Here is a 21,459-nt window from a genome sequence, read left to right as displayed (position 1 = left end):
TCCCAGAACTGGGATGAAGGTTTACCAAGCTTGTGAGTACTGGAGTTCGGATCTCCAGAACCCATGTAAAAAGCCAGGAAGATGAAGCAGTTGCCCGTGATGCACACACACCACATACCAAAAAAGGAAAAGACAAGCCCTGAGTGAGCAGCTGGAGCGGGGGGGGGGGGGGGGGGGGGGGGGGGGGCAATGGTGAGTGATGTCAGGAGCCCACGTGATGCACAGGGTGGCTGCAGGGGAAGTACCAGTGTGGCTTACAGTTTGCCATCACACATCAGGGCTTTTCTGTAGGGCCAAGAGTGCTAAGATCAGCTGGAGGTGAGAATAAACAGAATCTACAAGGACAGCAAGATGGAAGACCCCAGAGCCCTACTCAAGAGGAAGAAATCTTTAAATACAAGCCCAGGTAGGAGAGCTTGAAGAGAACTATGCCCCAGGCCTCAGAGCCCACCACAGAGTGGACACGGCATATAAGGCCACATGGATCCCTAAGCCCATCCCCACCACACAGACACAAGGGCCTGGAGGGTGAGGACAGACGCCTCCATCATGATGGACGGCTGAACACAAACCAAGGCATGGGGAGAAAGGGTGATTGGAAGGAGCAGGGAAGTGGGGAGAGACCTCCAAGAGAAAGAGCCAGCAGGACCATCCAGAGCATGAGAAGCATTGGGCATACCTCACAAATAGGACCCGTCTACAACTCCTCAAGGTCATACCAAAGATTTTTTATTACTTTATTTTTACATTTATTTGTATGTGTGGGCATGCACGTCCCATTGTATACATATGGAGGACAGTTAAAAAGGAAATTTTCTCCTACCATGTGGGTCCCAAGGACTAAACTCAGGTCATCCATGAGCCTTCTCGCTGGTCCCAGTACACAAGATTCTGACAGCACCCTGACCCGCCCACTTTCAAAGCTCTTCCGTGTGCCTGGACAACCATGGTAGACACTTACTTAGCCCATGTCTCCTGTTGCCAGCATCGTGTGACAGATATAAGTGACCTTGATCAGTGGTTAGAAGTGAGGTGTGCCTTCAGGTGCTTCAGAGATGAAGAGAGAGAGAGCTGTGTGGATAGAGGGGAAAGCTGAAAGTCATCCCCGCCCCTCAGTACATACATGTCACTGGCATTGTGACGCCCAACCCAAGTTGGACGTGGAGACCAGCTCCCACTGGTCTCATGGGTTCATGGTCACAAACCCGTCTAGACATCAGCAGCTCCAAGGACTAGGCCTGTGGACACCCTTGACCAGGTCAGGGAAAGAAAGGCCGGTCCCAGAACCCAGCATGGCAGAGGGTGTGGCCTGGCGAAGGGTGTGTTCCAACAAGGCTGTTGGGCAGGCAAGGCAGGCCGGGCAGGACTGGGAGGAGTTTCAGGGCCTCCGTGAAGCCATGCTCGGGCAGCAGTGATAGTGTCCACGGGGCCCGGGCTGCCCCAGCTGCTGAGGAGGAGGACAGAGGAGGGCTGGAGACCTCCCTGAGGTGGGACCTCCTCGGGCCGGAAACTGCAGAGTATGTGCTGAGAAACCAAAGCAACGCACCAGCCCAGTGGCCCCTGCCAGCTGCCCAGAGCCACCAAGGAGGTGAGCTGTGTGGGTGTGAGTGTGTGTGCATGTGGGGCCGGCTCAGGGATGGAATGGTGTCCAGACCGCAGCCCCACGACACCAACAGGGTGGGGAAACACTTGCTGCCAAGAATCAGAGCGTCACGTCCCCCCCTCCCCCATCCAGCCGTCTCCACCTGTGTCCCTACTTCCTACAAAGGGTCTCGGGCCCAGGGCAAGGCTTTGCCCATCTCAAAGTGGAAGGGCCCCCAGGTCCACACCCAAGCCTGGCATCTGGCTGTGGGGCAAAGTCAAGCACGGACAGGCCCCGACAGATTCCCCGAAGACTGAAGAGGTGGGTCTGGGGGGGGGGGTACAGGAGCTGGGGGGGGGCACAGTCGGCCGAAGGTGTGAGGTACAGTGTCCACACATCGTTAGGACGGTCCACCGTGGGATCTAGGGCCACTGGGCACGAACAGACTCTGGTCATCCCCATGAATGAAAGCCAGGGATCCACCTGTACTTCATCTGACACCAGGGCAGCTGAGCTGACTGGGCTTTGATTTCCAGGTCCCCACTGGCCTGGTTAGAGGGCCTGTAGCCACCTGAGATTAGCAACCCCCACCCCCTCCCCACCCCCGGGGGGCCAGACCCTCTGTGGAACCATAAACAGAGAGATAAAACAGCCTGGGGAAACTGAGGCAAGGCTTGGCCGTGTTGACTTGTCTGGGCCCACCTCCCTTCCTCGAGGCTGTGTCCATCCGAGTGAGGGGCCGCATTGGCCACCAGGAGGCACTACATACGCATTGTAGACTCCCAGGCAAGCATACTGAAAGTCTCAGCTGGAGGAGGCATAGGCAGAGGGAAGGAGTGGCTGTGGGGTCCCCAGCATGGAAAGCCAACCATCTGGACTCATCACCCAGCCTTCCTGGAACCTGTAAAGAGGGACACTCATGGCCTCCCCACCTACCTGAGCACCTTGACCCATAGGGAGCTCCACCCTGCCACGCTTCGGGTGTGGGTGTTAGTTTGATCAGGGCCAGAGCACTGGCGGAAACAAACCTCATTGGCCAGGGCTGCCTGTCACCCAGTGGACACTAGCAAGGGATCCGGATGATCTGGAGGCCAGCCTGGGGCGACTGGATGCCAAGATTGTACTCTGCAGGGCCGGACCTGGACTGGTCAGCTCAGCCAACCCGTTCTACTAGCAGGAGGCTCCTTCGGAACTGGCCTTGGAGCCCTGGGGCAAACAAAGCCTGACCCCTACTCCAGAGAGACTAGATAGCCATCTAGAGACTTGTCTCAGAGCAGCCTGAAGCCAAGCGTGGGAGCTTCAGCGTGCAAATAGGTGGAGGACATGGGACAGGCTGAGTGGCTCTCCTACCTCCCCAGCTCTCTCAGTACAGCTTTCTGGACTGGCCAGGATTCTGGTGTCCTGGTCACAGGGAACAGTGATCAAAGGTCCCGCTGCCCCGTTTGGGCTATCCTGATATGGGTGCGGCCAGGGTCCAGCCCTCTGTGAGTGTGGCCTGTGATACTGGCCTCTGGTGAGGGCTCACTCCACAGCCTGTAAAAGAGCAGGGACAAGAGGCCAGCCTCTCCTGAGGACACACACACACACACACACACACACACACACACACACACACACACTTCTCCAGCTACAGCACCCTGGAGGTATCTGAACCTGGCACACAGCACAGCCCCTCCCCCTCCTTTTTCAGCTCCTGGAATGTGGTCCTCTGGGGAGAGTGTGGACCCCCTCTCCAGGCCAGTCATTTGGCAAGCCCTTTCCTTGTCCCGGAGCCAGGCAACAAAGATGGTCCCCAGCCTTAGCCGTGACAAGGACATGTGTGCCAAAGCCTCACGGAGCACCCAGCAGAGACCTATCTCCACCCCACTCCACCTGCTCCGGTTGGGAGCCAGAAAGGGGGCTCCACCACCCAGAAGGGTGCCATCGCCTCTATTAAAGCCCATTATTGAGATGGCTACCTGACCCCTTCCACCTTGAGAGAGAACCCTCCCAGCTAGGCTCCCACGGGAAAGATGCCGCAGTGACCATAGGTGTCCAGCAGGAGGCAGAGCCTGCCGAGATGGGGGTGTGATCTGGAGGCTCAGGAATGGGTGGGGCTTCTGTGTTTCTCCCAGAAGGTGGGTCAGATTGTATCTCACCTTTTCTTCCTAGCAGCCCAGAGGCAGTCACTGCTGTCCCACCTTGCAGGTGGAAACACTGAGGCTCAGACACACCCAGATGGTCATGGTGGGGCACACCCAGAATTCCAGAATGTTTGCCAGGCCTGATAATCAGAAATGTCTCCACATTGCCCTGGCTGGATGGAGAAGACAAGAAAGAAGCCTGTGCTAACAGGATAGCCCAGTTCCTGACTAAACCCACTTTACATGTGGGCAAACTGAGGCCTAGAGAGGCAAAAGGGTCCATGGTCACAGGCAAGATAAAGGGCTGGGGGCTGAGGCCACTTCTGGAAATGACCTCATGAAGTGGAGTAGAGATGGTGGGGGGCCTCACAACTCTTCCTGGGTTTCTGAGGAGCCTTCAAGGCCTGGGATGAGCTGAGGTGGACCTTCCGAGGCCTTTCTGAGATGGTAGCTAAGCGTGACCACACAGGGGCAGGACTGCCGTGAAGACAGCAGGCATATGACTAGGCCTGGCCTCCGTTCTCAGAGCAGAGGGCCGCCATGACTGAAGGAGCTTCCCACAGGTCAAGGATGCCACTGGCCCTGCTCCCAGCAAGCCGACACACCTACCTACCAGGCCTCCTGCCCAGTACCCTCTTCCTAGAAGGCTGGCCCTTTGATGTCTCCCTGATGTCAAGACATAGTACTTCCTGCTGTCCGCTCAGTCCTTTCTTCCACTTGGCCTGAGGGAGACCCTGGGGTTCATCTCTGGTGCTGGGTTCCAGAAACACAAAAGCAGTCAAGAGTCAGAGACCCCACTTTCCCTCCTGCAGCAGAAGTGGATAGAGTGGGGGGATCCCAGGCCCTGCAAAGCCCGCCAGCCCTTGAGGCCATGGACAGAGCTGACTCTGGCCTTCAGCCTTGTTAGCAAGGATAACAGTCTGTCCTCATACACTGAGTAGTGTCTCTGGTGTGGGGGACCAGCCCCCACACTTATTTACCCCAGGACTCTGGAGGAATGAGGGATAAGAGACTTGGTTAGAAAGAGAGAGGAGAGAGAAACAGAGAGAAACACAAGACAGACTCGGGTGGGCCTGGGTCCTTATCCACTGGCCCAGAACTGTATTCCAGAGGTCTATTTATAACAATGCCAGGGGGTGGAGCAAAAGACCTCCCCCTTGCTAGTTACACTCAAGTGTAGACCCTCACAAACACCTAATACTCAGGCCCACGGTCCAATCAACCTCTTATGCATTCCTTCTAGGTACAGCCACTAGGAAACCCGGTGGGCTACAACACTCTGGGGGAGAGGACAGGACTCAGGTGGGCACCTTTGGCACTGTAGCAACTCCCCTGGGAGTAACCACTCCAGCCAAGAGGAGATGCACAACCCAAGGCCATCCACAACTCTGGCAGAGTTACTAAGGACCCAGGCACAGTGCCAGGTTCCAGAAACTCCTCCCGAGGATGACAGATAAACACACAAACAGATCCAGGTGAACGTTTCCAGAAATGGGATGTGGAAACATTGCTGGAAATGACAGTGGCATCAGTATCTGAGAGGCAAGGGTGCAACAGCCATGATCCCGGGCCTGTGTGTCATTCCTAAGCAGGCGGGAACGGCTTCCATGGCGTGTGCAGTCTTGGGAAGTCCCGGATGGGAAAACATGGATGGGGCAGTAGGGGAGCATGAGGTTCATAGATCTCAGCCTCGGACAGCTGTGTACTTCTGGAGTATCCCAGACACATGATCAGCCCCCAGTGTCCACGGCTCAACTCCAAAAAGAAAGCAGCCTGAAGCCATGTCTGCTAAGTCATCAGGAGGGTCAGATGGCACACAGGACTAGAAGAGGATGCGTGACATCTGTCTTTAGTGTTTTCTTTGACTGACAAATCTATTTTCTCTATTGTATCTTCAGTGTCAGAGATTCTCTGTTCCATCTCTTGCAATCGGTTGGTTATGCTTATTTCTGTAGTTCCTGTTCGTTTAGTCAGGATTTCTATTTCCAGCATTCCCTCAGCATGGATGCGTGACATCTTAACAGTACCCACAGTGGGATGGCCCATACAGACCCAGAACAGGCCTGAGATAGGTCCAGAGACCCCACCCAGGATCCAGGGCAGGTGAGCCTCTTTCCACAGGACTGTCACATGCTAGGCACTTCCAGACACTTTCTGAAGTGCTAGAGATGGAACCCAGAGCCTGAATGCCAGGCAATCACTCTATCACTGAGCCACACCCCAGCCCCTCACTGGGGGATTCTAGACAGGGGCTCTACCACTGAGCCACACCCCCAGCCCCTCACTGGGGGATTCTAGGCAGGGGCTCTACCACTGAGTCACACCCCAGCCCCTCACTGGGGCATTCTAGGCAGATAGTTTAAAGATAAACTACATTCCCAGCACACATTTTACATTTTGTTTTTAGATAGGGTCTCACTAAGTGGCCCAAGCTGGTCTTGAATTTGCTCTGTATCCTAGGCCGGTCTTGAATTACCTGTCCTGCCTCAGATTGCCAAGTAGCTGGGATGACAGGCCTGTGCCAATGAGGTTTGGTTAAATTTACCCATTTTTATTTCTATTGTTTTACTCATTTGTATATGCATTAATGAATATGTGTATTAGTTCTCTCAGTGAGACAGGCTCTCATAGAACCCAGTTTGGTCTAAAGCAGAATGTAGCGAGGACAACCTCGAACTTCTGATCCTCCTGCCTTCGCCTCGGAAGCGCTGGGGAAACAGGCACACACCACCACCATGCCTGGTTCATGTCACACAGGGAGGGAATGACTCCCTGGAGCCTCACGGGTGCTGGGCCAGCACTCCACCAACTGAGCCGCATCCTCGGCCCTGCCCAGGTGGAAGTGCACAATTCTGGAGCAGTAGGGATGCCCACAGTAGGCAACCACCACTTCGTCTAGTTCTAGAACTTTCTCACCATCCAAAAAATCCGTGAATACCCATGGCCTTCTCCCTCGAGCTGGCGCAGCTCACGCGCACCCTTCCCTCCTGTCCTTGGCTGCTCAGCTGCCTGCCAGCCTGGTGCCAGCAGGTGAAGGCACCTGCCCGCCAGGCAGTTCCTGGAAGCCTGCTGCTGCTGCCGCTGCTGCCGCTGCAGCTGCTGAGCAAACAGCCCCGGAGGGATAGAGTGTCGGTCCACAGGGGCGGGGACAAGCCGTGGCTTCTCCTCCCTTTGCCCCTCCCTCAGCCCGAAGCCCAGGTGGGCCATTGGCCAGGTGAGGCCCTGTGTCCCTTTCCTGGCCTAGCGCAACCCTCCGGAGACCAGCCTTGCCCCAACTCGAAGCCTGGCCTTCAGTGGGGGCCATGTGGCCGCGCGAATGACCAGCCAGGCTTCCCCGGGGGAGGCTAGGCCTCCCAGGCCTGGGCCAAAGAGCTTCCTGCTCACAGAGGTAGGCACCCGCCCCCGTGGCAGACAGCAGAGGCTGGGAAGGAGGCCCAAAGTCGCTGCCTGGGGGAGGCAGGCACATGCTCTGCTGGTTGCTGCTGCCGCTTATGGAGACACTAAGGAGTATTCGGTCAGGGTCAAAGGCAGGCAGGGGTGGGGTGGGGGTGGGGGTGGACTGGCACCGGGGTTGAGGGTGGAGCACCTTCTCCTGCTGGGAGGTATAATTACTGGCCTTCCCTCCCAAACGACCCAGGCAGGTGGATCCCTCCTTCCCAGACTATGGTAGAAACAAGTTTCCGAGTTTGGGTATGTTTGGAGATATTTTTCCCTTTTTTGAAACAAATTAACTAGGTAGCTAGCCTAGGCTGGCTTTATATTTACAGATTCACAGTCCTCCTGCCTCAGTGCCATGGCCACCTGGTTAGACTCCTAGGAAGAGAGCCCAGGGCACAAAGGAACCTGAAGGGGCTTCCCAGGGCATCCATCTAGGATCTGAGCCCCAGGCAGGAAAGCAGCCAGGTCCCTGTCCCTCAAGTGTTAGCCCACAGCTGCCCAGAGTCAGGGGAGGGGGTGAGAAAGTCAGGGCAGACCCCCACAAAGGGAACAGGTGGCCACGGTGGGCCCCCAGGGAACCCTCTGTGGATGGTGGGTGGGGTGCTAGGGATAGTGGCCAGGCAAGCAGAAACTGCAGTGGGCAGAGCCGGCCCCTGGGTGACACCCACATGGCCTTGCCCACCTCCTGCCCCTCACACTCCCACGAGCCTGCCCCGGGTCCTCCCTCACTCCTCTGCTGGCTTCTGCAGATGAGCAATGCATCAGGGTTTCTGAAAACAGCCGGAGCTCCCCTGGTGTCAGCGACCTGGCTTCCGCCCAGCCCCCCTCCGGCAATGCCCGCAGTGGCAGCCGGGCCGCAGATGGAGCGCGTGGACAATGGCTCACAAGGACCCCCCCAGCTCTTCCTCACCAGCGCATTGGCCCGAGGCGTTTCAGGCGTATTTGTATGGACTGCTCTGCTCCTAACCTGCCACCAGGTAAGCACCCCCAAAACCCTGCTGGGCCTCAAGCTCTTTATGGGACCTGGCACAGCTCCGATGGCCCCCATGGACAGATGCTGGGATCATGGGACCTCCAGGGACAGCCCCCAGTACTGGACACCCTAGGTGTGGTATCCGTCTAGGGCCCTTCTCCAGGGCTTACATGCAGGGGCAAAACCTAAGGTGGGAGAGGTCTCTGCCAGGCAGAGGGCAGTTTGCTGGGTGGGCACCCCTACTCATGTCTGAGGTCTCTCACTCTGCTCCCTGAGGTCAGTGATTGATCCCAGGTCACAGACAAGACCACGAAGGCTCGGACATGACTAGAAGCATCCCCAGGCTCACACAGCTGGAAGAGAAAGGGCCTTTTCCCTCCAAGGCCTGGACTTTGCTTTACAGAGAACCTCAAGCCAGACCCAGAGAATTCAGGGAGGAGGGGCGGGAAGACGGGGGAAGGAGCTAGGGGAATGGAGACTGAGAGGAATGGGAAGCAGGACTATGGGGAACTGGAGGGATGCTGGGGGCAGTGAGCTGAGAGGTGGGGAGCTGGGAGAGTGGCGGGAGGAAGGAGCTGGGGGTGGGGGGTGGTCAGGCAGAGTGGAAAACTGGGGAAGGAAGATGGACAGCTGGAATATGGGGGTAACTGGGGAGATAGAACCAGAAAGCTGAGGAACTGGAGCCTGGTACAAGGAGCTGAAAGCCCCAGGCAGGACCTCTGGAACACCCGTTTGGCACTCAGGGGAGGGCCTGAGCGGGGGCAGGAAGTAAAGAGCAAACACTTCTGCCTGTGACAGCCACCTGCTTGCTGGCTGGTACCTGGCCAGGTGTGCCTCAGTAACCAGGATACGGGAGATAGACCCGCGCCTGAGGGCAGGCCAGGCAGGTGTCAGCCACATGCTAGGGTCAGTGGAGTGACCTCTGGGAAGGGGTAGGGGCTAGACAGAGAGGGGATCAACATCTCTATTTACAAATGGAGAAACTGAGGCAAGAGAGGGCAGCACCTTGCCAAGGTCACCAGCCAGGCAGTGCTAGCCTGGGAAAGGTCTCGTGCTGGCTGGTCACAGTATGTCCTCCCTCAGAGGCTGGGGAGGGAGGGAAGGACTGATAAGGAGCTGGTCTCTGACGCCAGCAGCCTTCGCACCCCACGCGGCCCCTGCACACACACAGCTCCTTCTAACAACGTGACCTCCACGCCGCACAGGGCATCTCTCCAAAAGAGCCTTCCCCACAGTGGCCAGGAAGGGGAGGAGGCAGCCAGCTCCCAGCCCACTGAGGCCAGCCTGGTCTGCAGAGCTAGTTTCAGGACAGCTAGGGCTGTTAAACAGAGAAACGCTGTCTCGAAAACCAAAAAAAACAAAAGTAGGAAGACTCTGTACAGAGGGGCTTAGGGCACAGGCTGACTCAGAGTGTCATAAGTGAAGGCCTCCCTGGGGTCCACAGTGTGTTCAAGACCAGCCTGAACAAGCTAGTGAGACACCCCGCTCCCGAAAAAATAAAACAAAGGTAATAGAGTGGCCCAGCAGTAGAATGCTGACTGAGCACTCAGGAGGTCCTGGGTTCTAGTCCTACAACGGGGTGGGGGTGGGGTATGTTCCTGTTCTGTTTCTGTAGAAAAATACAGAAAATTCAGAAAACTTGAAGATGAACAGTGTATAATCACCTTCCTGGATTGCTCTTTGGTTGTTTTGTTTTGTTTTGTTTGTGACAGCGTCTTGTAGCCCAGGATGGCTTCAAACTCTCTGCATAGCAGAGGATAACCTTGAACTCCAGATCTTCCTTCTTCCATTTCGCAAGTACTGAGATGACAGTGTTGATCACACCTCCCTGTTTATATGGAGCTGAGGGTGAAGCCCAGGGCTTCCTCCATGCTAGGCAGGCACTCTACCAGCTGAACCACATCCCCAGCCCTTTCCTTCCGTTTTTGTTAGACATGGATGATACTTGAAACCCTGCTTGGTTTCCTGTTCTGCTCTCAGGTGCCTCATCCTATCAGAGGACTACCCATAGAGCTGTGCATCTGAGCATCATTTTTACTGACTGTATAGTATTCCTTTGCACACAGGCCCTATGGTGTGAGCCAGGCCTCACATGCTGAGCATAGCTCCAGCATTTGTTCCCGTATTTCACTGTGATGAACCTCTTTGCACACAGTTTCTTTCCTCTTTATTTCTGCATAGGGGCAGATTCCTAGAAGGGGTCAAAGAACAAGAGGCCTTCCACGGTCCCCAAGTTGAGAGCCTACCTGTGCTACAGGGGACATTTAAGTCTCTTTACTGAGTTCTAACACTTAACAGGACTCAAGAACCTCTTGTTGGATGAGTGAATGAGTGTCCTGACTTCTGGAATGTTCTTCAAGATGACCCCACAGGATATCAAAATACGTTACAGACTTGAAAATGCCTAAGGAATGAAGTTTAGGTTTGGTATGATGGACAAGCTTGTCACCTCACCACTAGGGGGGCTGAGGTAGAAGGATCAAGGTCAACTTGGGCCTCATAGTGAGACTTTGTCTCAAAAGCAACAACAGTGATTTTTTTTCTTTTTAAGATCTTACACCACGTCACAGAAGCAAGTAAGGCGTGAGGTTGGCTGGTCTCAGCCTTTTATGTGTCTGTCAGAACAAGAGGTGGCTCAGCTGGTGAATGCACTGCCATGCAAGCCTGGGCACCAGAGCTCTATCTCTAGGACCCACCAAAAAGTGCCAGGCACGGCGGGTCACATCTATAACCCCAAGGAGGGGTGACCGATCAGATCCCTGAAACTCACTAGCCCGCTGTAAGTTTAGCCAAGTCAATGAGCTCCAGGTTCAGTGAGAGATCTCATCCCATAATATGAGAGTGGTGTCTGAGGGATGATGCTGGACTCAGACCTCTTCCACTCCTGCTAAGAGTAAAAAGAGGACTAGGGGGGGCTGGAGAGATAGCTCAGCAGTTAGGAGCACTTGATGATCTTGCAGAGGACCTAACACCCAATTTGGGTGTCTCTCAACTGACTCTAACCCCAGCTGCAGGGGATCTGATGCCCTCTTCTGGCCTCCACAGGCACCCACACATATGGCATGTACTCAGTGCACCTTTGCGATTTGTCAATCGCAAATACTTTTTTCCTTTGTGGTACTGGGGATTGAACCTGGGGCTTCAGACATGCTGGACAAGTGCTTTCCCTCTAAGCCACACTCTCTGCCCACTGATACCATTTTAAAGAGCTGAAGAGCCGGGCGGTGGTGGCGCACGCCTTTAATCCCAGCACTCGGGAGGCAGAGGCAGGCGGATCTCTGTGAGTTCGAGGCCAGCCTGGGCTACCAAGTGAGATCCAGGAAAGGCGCAAAGCTACACAAGAGAAACCCTGTCTCGGAAAACCAAAAAAAAAAAAAAAAAAAAAAAATAAAGAGCTGAAGATATAGTTCAATGGGAAACCACTTGCTTAGCCTGTGGGAGACTTTGGGCTAAATTCAATAACACCTTGGCTTGTAGTAGAATATTATTTTAAGGTGTGTTACTTTTGTTTATGTTGCATTTGTTTAATTCTATGAAACTATGTTACCGTGCCTGTGTAAAACACCTGATGGTCTAATAAAGAGCTGGCCAACAGCAAGGCAGGAGAAAAGACAGGCGGGGCTGGCAGGCAGAGAGAATATACAGAAGGAGAAATCTGGAAGAAAAGGAGAAATCTAGCAGCTAGAGAAGGAGGACTCCAGGGGTTAACCACCCAGCTACACAAGAGCAACAGAGTAAGAAACAAAGAAAGGCCAGGCAGTATTGGCACATGCCTTTAATCCCAGCATTCAGGAGGCAGAGCCAGGCGGATCTCTGTGAGTCCAAGGCTAGCCTGGTCTACAGAGCGAGATCCAGGACAGGCTCCAAAGCTACACAGAAACCCTGTCTCAAACAAACAAACAAACAAACAAACAAACAAAAAGCAAACAAACAAAAAAAGAAACAAAAGTATACAGGAATAGAAAGATAAAAGCCCAGAGACAAAAAGTAGATGGGATAATCTAAGCCAAGGAAAGCTGCCTAGAAACTAAGCCAAGCTAAGGCCGGGTATTCATAAGTAAGACTAAGCCTCCGTGTGTGATTTATTTGGGAGCTGGGTGGCGCTCCCCTCCCCCAAAAAAGGAATAAAAAACAACAAAACAACAATTTGTTGTCCAACCTGGGGCTCGTATTTCCACAGGGCCTGAGAAAATTTAAAAAAAAAAAAGATACAGCTCCTTTAAGAGGTGCTGCTAGCCGGGCGGTGGTGGCACACGCCTTTAATCCCAGCACTCGGGAGGCAGAGCCAGGCGGATCTCTGTGAGTTCAAGGTCAGCCTGGTCAACACAGAGAAACCCTGTCTCAAAAACAAAAAAAAAACAAACAAACAAACAAAAAAGAATAGTTTATAAAATAAAGTCTTTAAAGAGAGGGTAAAAGAAAAAAGCCACGGAAGATGGGAAATACACAGGCAGTCTGGATCCTGTTTGTTCCTGTGTTGATTTTGAATTTTTTAACTGTTGAGAAGCAAAGGACAGCTGCTAGGACGAGTGGGATTGTGAACTGGACTGCTAAATTGAACCAGCCTAGATATTTTAGAAAAGCCTTAACTTTAAAAAATAAGTCAAAAAATATATTTGTCAAATAGAAATCAAAAAAATGCTTTAGAGTTTTGTTCCCACAGGAGGTGAGAGGCTGTGGATTCCCTCAGGGTTAATATGGATCAGGTTTGATCAGGAGAGACCTCCTGAGACTTGACAGGTGATCTCTATCAGCAAAGGTTACTGCTGGTCTTCCCAGGACTTGGTCATTATCTTAAAATTTTCTCTCTGGGACCCTAAAGATACTTCTTCAACAGACAGCAGGAAGAAGTATGGAGAAAACAACACCCACATTCCCAAGAGTTGGGTGGGGTATGTGTGGCTTTTGGTTATTTGCTGACTTATGGATGTTTGTTATCATTTAGGGGAATATAGAACATTAATGCAAATTTAAAGTTATTTTTATTACACTGTATGTGTGTCTATACTCTTGTTTAAAGGATTTTTGTATATTGATTCAAATTTAAGATTATTTTTGTTACAACATATTGTATGTATGTTTCTATTTTTGTTTGAGGTATTGTATCTATGCAGTTCATTTGGACTGTAAGGCAAAGTTCTAGTTTTTGAAAGTTATTAAAAGCCATATAGGAGCCGGGCAGTGGTGGTGCACGCCTTTAATCCCAGCACTCGGGAGGCAGAGCCAGGTGGATCTCTGTGAGTTCGAGGCCAGCCTGGGCTATCAAGTGAGTCCCAGGAAAGGCGCAAAGCTACACAGAGAAACCCTGTCTCGAAAAACAAAAACAAACAAACAAACAAACAAGCCATATAGGATAATCAGGAAACATAGGTCAGTAGTCATTTATAACAATCAAATTTGTAGATATGTTAGGTATGTTTTCTAGGTTAAAACATTTATATTTTAGATAGATGGTCTTCAAATACCTATAGAATATGGCATTTAAAATGTTTTGTTAACTTAAAGTTTTTCATGACAATGAGACACATCTGCTCCTGGCAGCACCAAATGTGCTTCAGAGAAGATGGTGGACATTGAAGAAACTCCTTATGGAGTTTGCTTTCACTGTGGCAAGGTTAGCCACTGGGCAAAGAAACTGCTCTTGTCTTTGACTGCTGACAATGTGCTGTACAGACTGGACATGCAGGATACACAGGAAAAAGACTGTTGAACTTTGCCAAAACAAGGCAGGACAGTCCTTCAAAATTCCAGCTTCATAGAAAAGTCTGCCAGATACTCTAGTCCTGTAGGCTGAAGATGGATGCCCCAATGTTGCAGAGGAACTTTGGGTAATTGTCCAGACAGCCAAATGTCTCTGTTGTTAGATAATATTACATCCTTCTTGGCCTATGATGGAGTTGAAGTCTAGATAGTTATAGTTTGTTTTCCTTAGTTATGTTAGAAAGTAAATTAGGTGTAAAATTTTGGATTCACTAAGCTAGGATAAATAATGCATTATTTTCTCTGAATATGTTTTGTTGTTGTTGTTGTTGTTGTTGTTGTTGTTTTGTTTTTCGAGACAGGGTTTCTCTGTGTAACTTTGCGCCTTTCCTGGAACTCACTTGGTAGCCCAGGCTGGCCTCGAACTCACAGAGATCCACCTGGCTCTGCCTCCCGAGTGCTGGGATTAAAGGCGTGCACCACCACCTCCCGGCTTCTCTGAATATGTTAACTACAAATTTACAGAATATTGTGAATATAATCTTTACTTGATAATTGTTATTGTATATAGTCTTACTATGTTTAAGTTAAAACCCCTTCATTTTTATTTAGACAAAAAGGGGGAAATGTAGTAGAATATTATTTTAAGGTGTGTTACTTTTGTTTATGTTGTATTTGTTTAATTCTGTGAAGCTGTGTTAGTTACTGTGCCTGTGTAAAACACCTGATGGTCTAATAAAGAACTGGCCAATAGCAAGGTAGGAGAAAGGATAGGCGGGGCTGACAGGCAGAGAGACTATGTAGAAGGAGAAATCTGGAAGAAAAGGAGAAATCTAGCAGCCAGAGGAGGAAGGGACTCCAGGGGCCAGCCACTGAGCTACACAGCCAGCCACGGAATAAGAAACAAAGAAATGTATACAGGAATAGAAAAGGAAAAGGTAGACAGGATAATCTAAGATAAGGAAAGTCGGCTAGAAACTAAGCTAAGGCTGGGCATTCATAAGTAAGACTAAGCCTCCATGTGTGATTCATTTGGGAGCTGGGTGGTGGGTCCCCCAAAAAAGAGTAAAACCGGCTGTGGTGTCTTCTCACACCTTTAATCCTAGCACTCGGGAAGCAGAGGCAGGCAAATCTCAATTAGTTCAAGGATAGCCTGGTCTACATAGTGAATTCCTAGTCAGCCAAGAGTACATAGTGAGTCAGACTATACCTGCCTCAAAAGCAAAAACAAATTTAATAGATATTTATATATAATAAGCATGTATTCAATTTAGAGGGGGCATGTCCTAGAGATTGAATTCAGAGACTTGTTCTTATTAGGCAAGGACTCTCTCTACCTTAGCCATGCCCCTGCCCTTCACTAGGTAGGTGCTCTAACACTGAGGCATACTTCAATCTTCTTTGTGTGGTGTGTGTGTATATGTGTGTGTAGGACAGAGTCAACCTCCAATGTCATTCCTCAGGCGCCGTCTACCTTGCTTTTTTTGTTTGTTTGTTTGTTTGTTTGTTTGTTTTTTGTTTTTCGAGACAGAGTTTCTCCATGTAGTTTTGGTGCCTGTCCTGGATCTCACACTGTAGACCAGACTGGCCTCGAACTCACAGAGCTCTACCTGGCTCTGCCTCCCGAGGGCTGGGATTAAAGGCGTGCGCCACTGCCACCCATCATCTACCTTGCTTTTAAGGGACAGTCTCTCTATGATACCTGGAGTTCCCTGATACAGCTGTATGGGCTGGCCAGTGTCTCTGCCTCCCCAGAACTGGGATTCCAGGCATGCATTATTATATCTAGTTTTTGTCCGTGAGTGCTGGGGATTTGAACTCAGGTCCTTATGCTTACAAAGCAAGCGTTTTACCAACCGAGCCACCTCCCCAGCCCTACTCTCTAGTTGGAGACAGGGATGCTAACTTGGTCTTGCACCCACCCAGGATGCTCCCGTCATAAGCAGGGCTGACTCTTCATCTAAAATATGTGCTACAACATACCTCTGATGACCTCCACTCTCTGTGTGCTCGTCCTGTGCTCAGTAGAACGTTAGGCAGTGTGGGAGAGGGAGGGCAGCCTGGAGCTCTGTCTGGCTACAGTTCCTCTGGCATTCGGGCTGGCACCCACGTCATGGACAGCAGGGCCCGGAGCGGGGACAGAGGTGCCACCGAATCTCTTCTGCCGCAGATCTACTCCCACCTACGTTCCTACACCGTCCCGCGAGAGCAGCGGTTCGTCATCCGCCTCCTCTTCATTGTGCCCATCTACGCCTTCGACTCATGGCTCAGCCTCCTCCTCCTCGGGGGCCATCCATACTACGTATACTTCGACTCTGTGAGAGACTGCTACGAAGGTGACATTCCAGGCTGGGCCTGGGGGAGCTCAGCGGGGACCCTCAGCCTCACACACATGCACCTACCTACACGCACTTCCCCCACCGTCCCCAAAGGTGATTGTCTCATCTGGGACCTGCTTTGGGGTTGCACAGTTTGCAACCTCGATCCCTGGGATTCACAGTCCGAGTAAGCTTGCCCCTGCACCACCACCTCCCCGTCCCCATCCCCCGGGTATGCAGAGTGGATCTGGTGGTGCCTGCATGCAGAGGGGTTCCATGGCCGACCCTCACTGTCACCCCTTGTCCCCTGGCAGCATTTGTCATCTACAGTTTCCTGACCTTGTGCTTCCAGTATCTGGGGGGAGAGAGCGCCATCATGGCTGAGATCCGTGGTAAACCTATCAGGTGAGTCCACCCCAGGCCCTGCCCTGGCTGGGGCCCAGCCAGGCCATGCCGAAGAGCCCCCAGGTGTCTTCCTAGTGGCCTTAATGACCTCCTCTTCCTCATATGCAGGTCCAGCTGCTTCTATGGGACCTGCTGCCTCCACGGCATGTCCTACTCCATCACTTTCTTACGTTTCTGCAAACAGGTAAGGGGGCCTGCCCTCCCCACCTGGATGCCCTTGCCCCACTCCATCCCAGCCCGACTCCCTTCCTCCACCCCTCCCAGGCCACGCTACAGTTCTGCATCGTGAAACCAGTCATGGCTTTGATCACCATCATCCTCCAGGCTTTCGACAAATACCATGACGGGGATTTCAAGTAAGAGGGGGCTATGAGCAGGCGCCCCACTAGGGCCACGGGAGGCAGGGCTCCCCACAGGGCCTTCCTCAAGCGGCCTTATCCCCCTCTCTGTGGGCTGTCGCTCAGTTGGCAAAGTGTTTACCTAGCATGGATGTCTGGGTTCCATCCCCAACTTCATATAAACTAGATGTAGTGGTACACATATGTCATCCCAACACTTGGGAGGTTGATGTAGGAGTATTAAAAAGCTGGAGGTCATCCCTGGCTATATAATGAGTTTGAGGCCAGCCTGGGCTACATGAGATCCTGCCTTAAAAAAAAATAAGACATTGCTAAGGTTGTGGGGGTGCCCAGGAGGACAGGCAACAACTCAGGGAGGGGCCTGAACCATGCCCTGCTCCTGATGGGGAGCCATTGGCCCCAACCGCTGCTCCCTTTGGCCCTGTCTGAGGCCCTGGAGGGAGGATCCAGGTGGCACTGTCTGCGTTGTGGTGCCCAGCCAGGGGACAGGCTAAAAGAACGTTGTGAGGGCCAGGGACTCTTCTAACCAGCACCTCCTCTGGCCCAGCATCCACAGTGGCTACCTGTACGTGAGCCTCGTGTACAACGCCTCGGTTAGCCTGGCTCTCTACGCTCTGTTCCTTTTCTACTTCGCGACCAGGGACCTCCTGAGGCCCTTCGAGCCGGTGCTCAAGTTCCTCACCATCAAAGCCATCATCTTCCTCTCCTTCTGGCAGGGTAGGTGAGCTGAGTGGGCGAGGCTGTGGGGCCAGGACCGGCATCCCTGGACCCTGGGTTCAGATATCACTTCCCTCCCAGCCCTGTGCGCCTCAGCTTCCCTAACCTTACCAAAAGTCAGCAGCTCGGCGGCTCAGTTTGGAGCTGGCAGAGCCTGCAGATGGGGACCCAATGAGATCTGTCAGCAGAAGGAGGCTCTGCCTGGGCTTCCTGAGCCCTGGTCCCCACCAAGACCCCAGCAGGCCATGAGAACTCAGTCCCCATGGCCATTAGCATAAGAGCAGGGGTCCCCAGGCCCAAGCTGGATATGTCTGGGAGAGCAATAGGAACCCTGACTTTGAGGTAACCAGCCCTTCTCAACCATAATCTCCCCACCAATGTGGTCAGTATTAAAGAAACCCTGGGATGAGGCTAGCCCTTTTCCCTGCATACCCTGGGCTTCAGTAAGAACTTGGGCAGGGCTCAGCTTCCATCCAAGGATGGGGCCTGGATGGTTGTCTCTGTCTCCAGGAATGCTGCTGGCCATCTTGGAGAGGTGTGGCGTCATCCCCGAGGTCCAGGCCGTGGACGGCACCAGGGTGGGGGCTGGTACCCTCGCCGCTGGCTACCAGAATTTCCTCATCTGTATCGAGATGCTGTTTGCCTCACTTGCGCTGCGCTATGCCTTCCCCAGCCAGGTGTACTCAGAGAAGAAGAACTCACCAGGTGAGCTGGGCCCCACCAACCGGGGCTACCTGCAAAGGCTCGGCCATGATGTCCAGCACTGATCAGAAGGACATCCCTGTAGGTGTGTGGGCCAGGCAGGCAAAGGGGGATTGTGAGCTCTGAAAGATGTGGATAGAGGGAGCCGCTCTCTTAGGTCTCCTTGGTGCTTGGGGAGGGTGTCAAGAGGGGCTGGGTTGACTGCTCTAGTGAATGTGCTGTATTAGCTGTATGGCTGGTGGCTGCCTGGCTCCCACCTGCTCAAGGTGAAAGGCTTCCTCCCCTGGGCAGGAGATAGGCCAATGCTGAGATGCAGGAACTAAGCTGGGTCTTGGGTCTGAGGTCACCTGCTAGCCAATGGCAAGGCCTGGGCATGCAGGATCCCCCAAACCCACATAGCCCAAGGTGGCCTGTGAGAGGCAGGGCTGACGGACCGCGTAGATGGAGTGGGGTGCCGTGGACCAGGGGACCTGCGACTCAGGCCCGCGTGTTCTACCTTCCAGCCCTACCAGCGCCTCTGCAAAGCATATCCAGCGGCTTGAAGGAGACCATCAGCCCACAGGACATCGTCCAGGATGCCATTCATAACTTCTCGCCGGCATACCAGCAGTATACACAGCAGTCCACCCACGAAGCCCCTGGGCCTGGCCAGGGTGGGCACCCATCGCCCAGCACCCACCCTGGCCCGGCCAGTGGCTCCGGAGGGGGTAAGAAGAGTCGCAACTTAGAGAAACGCATGCTGATTCCCTCAGAGGACCTGTAGGGGGTGTGGGGTGTGCGGAGCCTAGCTGAGGACCCACCCATCAGCATCTCTTAACGGAGGCCCAGCCTCTCCTGAGAGCTTACTGTGGGGCGCATGGGGGCCTCTCTATTCCATGTATAGCCCAGAGTAAAGTTACCTGGGCGAACCGGACAAACCCAAGGACCCAGTGAGATGCCTTAGTTACAGCCTGCAGGTGGAACTGTGAGTTGGCCCTTCCTTCCCGGGGCAGAAGAAACGGATGGTTAGATCCCAGGCTGTGTCGCTGCAGAGAGAAATGGCCAGGGAGAATGGGCCCAGTCACTCAGGGCTGGGGAGCCACATAGTCTGGGCCTGGCAGTGGCTATCTTGGGTGCAAGAAAAAGGCCCCTTGCCCCGCATTCTAGCACAGATCCTTGGCGAGGTGCTCCCAGGGGCAGCCAAGGCTACCTAGCACAACAGGGTTGCCAGTGCGCCAGCCTGCCAGCTACTAACTGCTTATTTATAGATAAACGCCTTGCATTTTCTAGAGTCTGTTGGGCTTTCTTTTCTTGCGGGGCTTGTCCCCTGAGCGATGCATCACTAAGTAGTGGGTTCGCTGGGGCCCACAGAGGGAGGCTGGGTGTCAGAAACAGCCAAGGCGGACGTCATGATGTGGCTCAAGCAGTACAGGGCAAAGAGTGTGGACTTTGCCCCTAGATGGCCGGCTCGGTACCACAATAGGAGCAGTCACCTCCCCCTGAACCGCAGGTTGGCCACACCCTGAAGCGGTTTATGAGGCCTGTGGTGCAGCCTCGCCTGCCCTGGTACAGGGACTCAGGCCTGGGAGACCCCCTTCTCTCTTTCCTCTTCCTGTGTACCTGGTCCAGTGCTCAGGGTGTCCGAGATAGGCTAGACTGTCCTTGGAAACAGGGAGGGAGTCAGCGATCTGCTGCCCAGGCGGGCACCCAGCAAGCATCACTTGCCCGGTGGCCGGCTCCCACAGCCCACAGTATCAGATCAGAGGGGTGCACTTCCCTGCCTTCTTGTTCTCTGGGCCCAGAGACAGGAGGAGCCAAGGCCAGCGGCTTCTCGCTAACCCTTCTGGGCTGATAAGATAGACGCTCTTCCTCCCTGCACCTGGCTGTAAAAAGCCACCCACGCCTACTTATCTGCCTTCTGGGACTGGCAGGCCCGCAGGGTGGCCCTGCAGCCCACACAGTCAGCAGGGCCGGGAGGGGCTCTGTACTCCCCAGAGACCTACACTCTAGACAGTGACAGGCTCAGTGCTGGCCTTCAAATATGAGAGGAGGAGGAGGCTTAGGGCTCGGCCAGCAGGGGGCTGCCTTCCTCTGCCCTGGAGAGGCCATGTGCAGCCACGAGCTAGGAAGGGTCCCCTCCCACCAGCCCAGGTACAAAGGAAGTTCCTGGGCCTGGGGCAGTAGCTGGGGTCTGTGCTTTAGAGAGAAGGCAAAAATTAACATCGCAAAACCCCGACACACGCACCAGGAACCTCTGTACCCTGGTACTGGGGGAAGGTGTGCCAACCAAAGAAATGAAACAAGTTAAGAAATGAAGCCAGTAGGGGATGATGCCAGTAGGGGTCACTAAGCCTTGCTTCCCTCTTCCCACCACCTACGTTCTGACACATAGCAAAGCTGGGCCAGGGATAACATGGCACCCAGGGCTCTGGTGGAATGCGGCTACGGACTGAGTCAGAAGAATCCGGCCAGGCTGAGGTGCTCAAAAAATGATGGGGAGCAATTGGAGTACCAGGAGAAGAGGAAGGCTTCGGTCTCATCGCCCTGGCTTAAGGACCAATTGCAAGTCCAGCCTACGGGGCCCAAGAGGGGGCCGCTTGCCAAGCAGTCACTGGGCTCACCCTGGCACAACCTGCTATTTCGTGTGCAGGCATATATGCGTGTGTGTATACATTAGTAAGTAGGTCCGACGTCAGTTCTGGATGTCTTCCTTAGTAATTTTTCACATTAATTTTTGGGACGGGATCTCTCACTGAACGTAGAACTTCATCAGTTTGGCTAGGCTTGCTAGCCAGTGAGCCCCAGAGATCTGCCTGTCTTCACCCCTACAATTGCTGGGATTACACACGTGACAGTTTTCTGTGTTGGTATTGGGGATCTGAATTCGGGTCCTCACATTTACATGGCAGGCACTTTACTAATCCATCACACTAGCCCCCACTCCTTCAGACAGGGTCTTACTTTGTAGCCTAGGCTGGCCTGGAACTCACTATGTAGCCAAGGCTAACCTCAAACTCTTACGTAGCCAAGGCTACCCTCGGACTTGGGAGTGATCCCGCCACCTCCTCCTCCTAACTACTGGGATTTACAGGCATGAGCCATGATGAAGGGCTTCTGCCGTTTTGAACCTGTCCTGACCTCTGGTCCCTGTGTGTGAGGCAAC

The 21,459-nt window shown here is 53.3% G+C and overlaps 1 protein-coding gene across 3 annotated transcripts; it reads left to right on the top strand.

Moving 5' to 3' along the window:
• Positions 1-1,179: 1,179 nt before the first annotated feature.
• Positions 1,180-19,587, top strand: Tmem184a (transmembrane protein 184A). 3 transcript variants are annotated; one of them, XM_042267660.2, is made up of 9 exons: positions 1,180-1,588; positions 7,893-8,120; positions 15,987-16,152; positions 16,449-16,539; positions 16,648-16,723; positions 16,804-16,895; positions 17,446-17,615; positions 18,126-18,320; positions 18,821-19,587. In XM_042267660.2, exons 2-9 carry the CDS (start codon positions 7,893-7,895, stop codon positions 19,078-19,080), a joined length of 1,278 nt encoding a protein of 425 aa, XP_042123594.1. In that variant the 5' UTR covers positions 1,180-1,588; the 3' UTR covers positions 19,081-19,587. The 3 variants fall into 3 exon arrangements, with proteins under 3 accessions (XP_042123594.1, XP_006991161.1, XP_076416979.1); XM_006991099.4 differs by lacking the exon at positions 1,180-1,588 and adding an exon at positions 6,899-7,093; XM_076560864.1 differs by lacking the exon at positions 1,180-1,588 and adding an exon at positions 7,118-7,219.
• Positions 19,588-21,459: the final 1,872 nt, after the last annotated feature.

Source organism: Peromyscus maniculatus, chromosome 23 (assembly GCF_049852395.1).
Source record: "Peromyscus maniculatus bairdii isolate BWxNUB_F1_BW_parent chromosome 23, HU_Pman_BW_mat_3.1, whole genome shotgun sequence".
Taxonomy (NCBI): Eukaryota; Metazoa; Chordata; class Mammalia; order Rodentia; family Cricetidae; genus Peromyscus; species Peromyscus maniculatus.
The sequence above is the reverse complement of the archived record's forward strand: the minus strand, read 5'-3'. Positions and strand labels throughout refer to the sequence as shown.

Excerpts from the sequence above, each read along its gene's own strand:
- Tmem184a (XM_006991099.4), top strand. The coding sequence starts at position 7,022 with ATGACCAGCCAGGCTTCCCCGGGGGAGGCTAGGCCTCCCAGGCCTGGG. Across the intron at positions 16,540-16,647 it reads ATCCGTGGTAAACCTATCAG|GTCCAGCTGCTTCTATGGGA; the intron begins GTGAGTCCACCC and ends CCTCATATGCAG. Across the intron at positions 16,896-17,445 it reads TACCATGACGGGGATTTCAA|CATCCACAGTGGCTACCTGT; the intron begins GTAAGAGGGGGC and ends CCTCTGGCCCAG.